We start from the raw sequence: 7464 nt of genomic DNA, 5'->3' as shown, positions 1-7464 counted from the left end.
CCACCGCTCCCCACTGAGCGATCAGTTGCGCAACCTATCGCTCTCAAACTCGCGCAACTTCATAGTTGCCCGTAACTGCCTTGTACACATCCACAGCGAGAGTATTTGCGCAACAAGGCCATTGAACCGTGCACTCAGGATGATGATAACAGCCAGTCGCAGTTCGCAACTGCGCACGTGCACACGTCTCTACAATTCGCAGTGCAGATCCCAACTATTTGGCCAGATGTGAACCTGGCTTTGCAAAGGCGAGCACACGAGGGGGTGGGGTAGCCAGCACCACGCCCGGCCGCCTTTGTCTCCACACTGCTGATGCTTACACACAGCACCATGGTACTCGTTTAAGGCTGAGTCGACCTAGGGGAGACCCAGTACCGGTTCATGAAATCGTCACCGGTGTTGGCCGCGAGTGGGGATCGAACTCGAGTTGTCGGGTTCGTAGCGCAGCGTGGCGCTAACCGCTGCACCACCGCTCCCCACAACGAAACGAGAAGACAAAGATCCCCCGTGTAGCCTTAACGGGACCTCTGAAGTCCGGCACGGCATACGAGATGATGATGGGTTGCCCAGCAACCACGCCGGACCAACAACAACAAGAAGCAGCAAGTAAACGCGTAAACACAGACGGCGACATCCAACAGCGCACGTGCATGGACGGTCGGTGGAGGAGGGTTGGTGGAGGGGCGTTGAGGAGGGGGGTGTGGGAGGATGGATGAGAGGGGTTGGTGGGGGGGAGAGAGGATGAGAGGGGCTGGTGGAGCGGAGAGGGGATGAGAGGGGTTGGTGGAGGGGAGGGAGGCATGGGGGGGGGGGGTTGGAAGAAGGGGTGGGGAGTGGTGGTATCAGTGCCGGATTAAGCTAGTGCGGGGCCTGTAGGATATGTTATAAAGGGGCCCTAAATTAAAAAAAAAACACATAAATATTAAAACACATTATTTTACTTGCACAGTAAAGTAATTGTATTTCTTCATTCGCTATACAGCCAGCTCATACGACAAATCGCTAACCTTAAACACCCAGTCCTTCATACAAGTTGAAGGCGGTATAGTACTATAGTAATAGAGCAAGTGCAGAATCACCGAACCGGAATCGATAGCTTGAAAGCGTTTCGGGCGGGGGATGGGGGGGGGGCATGAAAGTGCGGGGCCCATAGCTACTCCTGCTCCTGGGATAATCACCCCGCCACTGCTTCGGAGGCAATCGAATCGACTCACCCGATCTGACTCCGGCGTCTCGGAGGGGCGCCGCGTCCGAGGGGCTTCCGCCGCTGCTGCTGGCCGAGCCGTGGGCGGCTGCTGCTGCTGCTGCGGCTGCTGCGGCTGCGGGGTCGAGGGGGGGCCCGGAGGCGAGGTAGTCCTCCTTGCAGAGGAAGGCCCCCCCGGGCAGGATGTAGAGCTCCTCGCCGGTACGCAGCTGCTTGCCGCAGAGCGCGCACGTCATGCACGCCACGTGGTAGACGCGCTCGCGTGCCCTGCGCACCAACTCGCTGGGCGAGATGCCCTGGGAGCAGCCCGCGCACTTGGGGCCGAAGCGCCTGTGGGGTAAACGGGGGGGGGGGGAGGGGGGTGGTGCAGGTAGAGGACGACGAGAGATGATGAAGAGCGGTGTTCTTCATTGCCACGTGGTGGACTTTAGTGCGGCCCCTGACGTGCGCTCCCCCCCCCCCCCCGACAAAACGCGAAAAGTGAAAATACCCCCCTCCATGATCATCATCATCGTGCTGTCAAACCCCGATGGTTGCAAACGTGTGGCGACGCGCACACACTGACGATGTCTTATCGGCGAAAGTGGGATGGCAAAACGACGAGTTGCAGAAGGTAACAGAGTGAGAGGGTGAGAGACACACAGAGACGTGTGTGTGTGTAGTGAGAGAGACACAGATACGTGTGTGTGTGTAGTGAGAGAGACACACAGAGACGTGTGTGTAGTGAGAGAGTGAGAGAGATACAGAGACGTGTGTGTGTGTAGTGAGAGAGTGACACAGAGACGTGTGTGTGTGTAGTGAGAGAGTGAGAGACGTGTGTGTGTGTAGTGAGAGAGTGAGAGAGACACAGAGACATGTGTGTGTGTAGTGAGAGAGAGACAGAGATGTGTGTGTGTAGTGAGAGAGAGACAGAGATGTGTGTGTGTAGTGAGAGAGATACAGAGACGTGTGTGTGTAGTGAGAGAGTGACACAGAGACGTGTGTGTGTGTAGTGAGAGAGTGAGAGACGTGTGTGTGTGTAGTGAGAGAGTGAGAGAGACACAGAGACATGTGTGTGTGTAGTGAGAGAGACACAGAGACGTGTGTGTGTGTAGTGAGAGAGAGACAGAGATGTGTGTGTGTATTTTGAGATGCAGGGAGGATGCGCGAAGAGACAGGACCCACTTAGAGATCGACGAACGTGGAGAAAGTTTATGCGTAGAGATGTAAAATGAGAGAGGGAGACATGGGGGGCGGGGTGGATGGGTGGAGAAATACGGAGAGACACATGGGCGAGAGAGACAAAGACAGATGCGGGCATAAATACAGAGAGACACACAAAGATGAGTCAGTAACATAGCCAGAGAAAGTTCGAGAGACGTTGTGTGATATATGACACACAGAGAGAGAGCGGGGGGGAGAGAGGCGTTTGGAGAAATGCAGTGACACGCGGAGAGACGTCTAGAGATGAGAGACTGAAGTGGACAGGAACAGGAAGGGATGCACGTGGGAGGACACACGAACAGAGACAAGAGCGACGCGTCGTGATCGTCGCCACCACCACCACCACAACCACCACCACCACCACCACCTGTGAAGTTCACATAACAAAATAACACACAAACACGCTCGCGCGCGCGCGTGTGTTGCAAACCATTGAGGCCGTTAGCAAGAATCGCATTCACTGCATTCAAATAAAGACGACGCAAAGTGAACACTCAAAAAATGAACCGGTGCGTAATAAAGGCTGCACACGGATTCATAATTGATTTTGGGTCAGGTCTCGTAAGTAAAATGTGTGTCGTAAACCCTCCACCACCCGAACACAGCCAATTCGTAAAGTTGTCGATGTATCGCTGCTTCAGCACGCCAGTGTGTTGGAGAACTAGCTATCTGGCTTCGTCTGGTGGAGCAGGGTGTACGACAAACATTTTACTGACCAGATCTGACCCAAACATCAATCATATTCTGGCGAATTGCCCGATGACGCTGGATGTAATTACCAGCGAAACGTCGTGTTACTCAAAAACTGTAAATGTTGTGGATTCACTCTTCAACACACCGGTGGGCTAAAGTAGTGAACTATTTGTCTTTTGTCAACGTGACACTTTTTTTGCTGATTGACTGTGTCGGGTGGTGGAGGGTTACGACACATTTATTATGAATACTACTGAATTGTTGCGAAAGCCTGTACACTATGTATTGAAATTGCGGAAAAACAATTATATATATTTGATTCTTTCGGTAAAGTCACGTAGAAAGAAAATAAATTAAATAATATAGTACGACGTTTCGATTGCAACACAAGCGGTCGTCATCAGGTAGAACTAAATTTGAGAGAGAGACAAAACACAGACACGGAGACATACAGACAGACACACAAGCAGAGAGAGACAACACAGAGACACAGAGAGAGAGACACACAACATAGACACACAGAGAGAGACAACACAGAGACACACAGAGAGAGATAGACACAACATAACAACAACAACAACAACCGCCATTCGCCACTAAGTGGCGGTGACGTCACCACGACGCTTGTGCCAGGCCATGTGCACCTTGAGGCCACGTGAAGTGTCGAACGCCCGCTGGCACACACAGAGAGAGACAACACAGAGACACACAGAGAGAGACACACAACATAGACACACAGAAACCCAATGCCTCTGAGTCAAGGCCTTAAATAGAGAGAGAGGGTGGGGGGGTGGTTTAAAGAAAGAGTAACACATATTTTTAAGAAAATGAAGAGGACGAGGCATAGACACAAAGACAAAGATCCCCCGTGTAGGCTTTTTTTTATTAACAGACTTCTTTGGCAAGTGCTGTTAGCGAGCACACAAAGCAGGTTGCGTGGCCCACACCACGCGTGGCCGAATTTGTCTCCCCACTGTTGATGTTCACACACCGCACCGGCACAAATTTTTTTGAAGCCTGGGTCGACCTAGGGGAGGGTCAAGACCGGTAAGAAACTAGAAAATCGTTACTGGTCGTGGCGCGATAACTGCTACACTACCGCTCCCCTAAAACAAACAGGACAAACATCTCCCCTACAGCTTTAGCAGCCTGTTGGGGCAAATGCTGTTGTTAGCGAGCACCAGTGAATGTCGGCACGGCACATAGGCCCCGGAACCCCATCAAGATAATTGTCACTACTCTTTGGTTCTTTCGGTAAAGTCACGTAGCTAGAACAATAATAAAATCTAAATATATATCACGACGTTTCAGCAGTTCCACTGCTGGATTATTTTTTTGCACCTGAGGACGACCGCTTGTGTTGCGATCGAAACGTCGTAATATATTACTATTATATATATTTTTTTCTACCTACGTGACTTTACCGAAAGAACCAAAGAGTATGGATTCCTGCAGTCACGAAAGCTTCAAATCTAGATAATTGTCACTGTTTTTGGTCGTGATCGGGAATCGAACTCGCGTGGCCGGGTTCGTGACGGAATGTGCTAACCACTGCACTTCGATTAGCACGCTTGGCTACGTACGGTGCGAAAAACGTTCAACATGTGTACACGCTACAGTTTGCCCCACATATAAACACCCAGACATTAGTGGTGGTAAGATAACATAATGCGTAAGTGTCTCTGACTATGATTGGTGACATTTGGGGTGATAACCACCAAAAGTTTTCATGAATTCTGTCGCGTTGACCTGCGTATAAGAACATCTGCACCGCCAGACTTATGGAACTTCACGTAAGAGGAAGACTATGAGTAATTTAAAGTAATTATTGCATTCCTTTGTCACTCCACTGCTGGATGAAGGCCTCCTCCACGTCATACCGGTCATCGGGGTAGTTTTGACCAGAAACATCACCAAACTCGTCAACGTGGATTGGTGACGAGGGAGGCCCGGGACCGGTTCAGGTATAATCTTGCCACTTACGTGAGCCATTGTCAGTAATCGAACTCAGGATGCCGGGATAATTGCGCAGGGCACTCACCACTGTGCCACAGTCCCACCAGGACATCAAGAACGCCCGCGGGAGGAGCAGCGAAACGTCGGACAGAATTGACAAAAACTCTGTTCGCTTTGCATAGGTGCGCCCACGTGACGAACGTTGTAATTGCCGCTGTCTGGTGGTGGAGGGTTACGCTTCAATTCTACATGATATCTACACGACAATGTCATCCAACATGAACTGTGAATCGACAATGCCCGCGTTAAACACGAAAGAGATCTTCACTTGAACTCATTTGTGCTGCGGGGTATCGTCAGCTCAACGAGTGCATGAACCTCTCCGGCTGAAACTCGTGACAGAATGCCGGCGATCGGCGTGAACGATGCACATCTGTGCGTAACATTTGCGTCGCTGACACCAAAGACAAATGCGCTCCCACGTGAACTACCCACCACCCCTGCCCTCCGCACTACTTGGTAGGGCACGAATAATCGCAGTGGCCCTCTTTGTATCCAGCTGTTCGCAGACGCGTGCAAGCGCCCGTGGGCGCGTGGAAGTTGGTCGACACAATGGCACCTCGATAAATCACGTATGTATATCGGGCAAACTTTACCCAACGTTATAAAAACTGCCCGATATGAATCGGAACCACTTTTCTCAATCCCCACTACCTGGAGAAGAGGGCAGCCTCCCCACTTCGTTGGGGGGGGGGGGGGCGTGACGGTGGAGCGGTGGTGCAGCGGTTAGCGCGCTGCGCGACGAATCCGGCGACCCGAGTTCGATTCCCGCTCACGGCCAACGCCGGTGACGATTATCTGAACCAGTCCTGGACCCCCCCTATGTCGACTCGGTCTCAAATAAGTACCTGGATGCGGTGTGCAGTAAACACATCGCCACTGCTGAGACGAAGGAGGTGGCGGGCGTGGTTGCTGGCCACCCACTCCCTCGTGTGCCGTACCAGGCTTCAAAGGTGCTACTCGCTAACAGCACTTGCCCCAACCGTCTGCCGGCGCCATACGGGGGATCTTTGTCTTTGGTGTCTCTTTAAACCCACGTGGGCGAGCCGAGCGCGCGCGCGCGCGGGATGCGCTGGTGCTGCACGTGCGCGTCGCAGCTGGAGGATCACACGCAGTGGATTTACCGAGTTTATATTTGCCCGTTCGTTAACTGCGAATTACCGATCACACGCGAACAGTGGCACCTCTTTACAAAAAAAGAAAAAGAAAAAAGCACGCGGGCTTTTCGTTGTGTATTGTAAACCACGCCGAGACCTTTTGATTCGGCGTTTGATTTTTGATGGGTGGGTGGTGCCGACGTGCGTGTGTGTGTGTGTGGGATGGGTGGGGGTGGCAGAGAGGAAGGGAATTAACAAGCGGTGGGGGGAGGGGGTGTTTGGCTTTGTCGGGGGGTGGCTTGAATGGGGCATGGATGCATGGGGGAGGAGGGGGAGGGGGGTGAGCACACGCTCACAGTAGCGGGTACTCGCGAGCGCGTGAACGCCACGGCGATCGAGAGCCGTCAAGCGCAACGCGCGCGCCTGGCGCAGTGTGCACAGATGTCGCGCGGAACGAGGCTTGCGGGGGGGGGACGCTCCACCACCACCACCACCATCACCACCCCCCTCTCCCCAAATAAAAAAAACTCACCGCGGGCTCCGTACACCGCAGCGTTTTGCACCGGTTGTGGATTGCAGGGCGAATGATACGTATTCCTGGCCTGTCGCCTGATGAAGCTAGTTGTAATTGCTGGCGAAACGTCGTTACTCGGATTGTAAATGGTGTGGCTTAGCTCTCCAACACACCGGTGTGCTGTACTAGTATACTACACTATACACTACAATACACTACACTATACACTACACTATATACTACACACTAGTGCTGTACTAGTATACTACACTATACACTACTATACACTACACTATACACTACACTATACACTGCACTATAAACTACACACTAGTGCTGTACCAGTAACGAATTGGCCACGTTCTGTTTACGTGACAAACCTTACTAGTTGGCTGTGTCGGGTGGTGGTGGGTTTTAATAACACGTTTATATATATATGCAATCTAACCCCAAAAAACTCTATTATGGATGATATTGGTCACGAAAGCCTCCTACGTGTCAAACTGAAGGACACTTACTAAGATAAAGACAACGATTCCCCCGTATAGCCTTAAAATGAGTGTGGGACAAGTGCTGCTAGCAAGCACCTATGAAGTTCAGCTCGGTGCACGCCCGTCCGAGTGGCGATGTTTGCACAGCGCGCCAGACGCTCGTTTGAGGCTGAGTCGACCAAGGGGAAGCCCATGTCCGGCTCAGATAATCGTCACTTGTGGTGGCCGTGAGCGGGAATAGAACTC

General features: G+C 52.0%; 1 protein-coding gene across 1 annotated transcript in view; it reads right to left on the bottom strand.

Annotated features, from left to right (window-relative positions):
- Positions 1–7464, bottom strand: part of LOC144719478 (LIM/homeobox protein Lhx5-like) — a 51737-nt gene that overhangs the window by 20210 nt on the left and 24063 nt on the right. Inside the window, exon 2 of the mRNA XM_078595429.1 lies at positions 1215–1534. Coding sequence (XP_078451555.1) covers positions 1215–1534 — 320 coding nt within the window. The remainder of the gene's footprint in view (positions 1–1214; positions 1535–7464) is intronic.

This window comes from Lampetra planeri, chromosome 6, assembly GCF_965212315.1.
Source record: "Lampetra planeri chromosome 6, kcLamPlan1.2.h2, whole genome shotgun sequence".
Classification (NCBI taxonomy): Eukaryota; Metazoa; Chordata; class Hyperoartia; order Petromyzontiformes; family Petromyzontidae; genus Lampetra; species Lampetra planeri.
The sequence above is the reverse complement of the archived record's forward strand: the minus strand, read 5'-3'. Positions and strand labels throughout refer to the sequence as shown.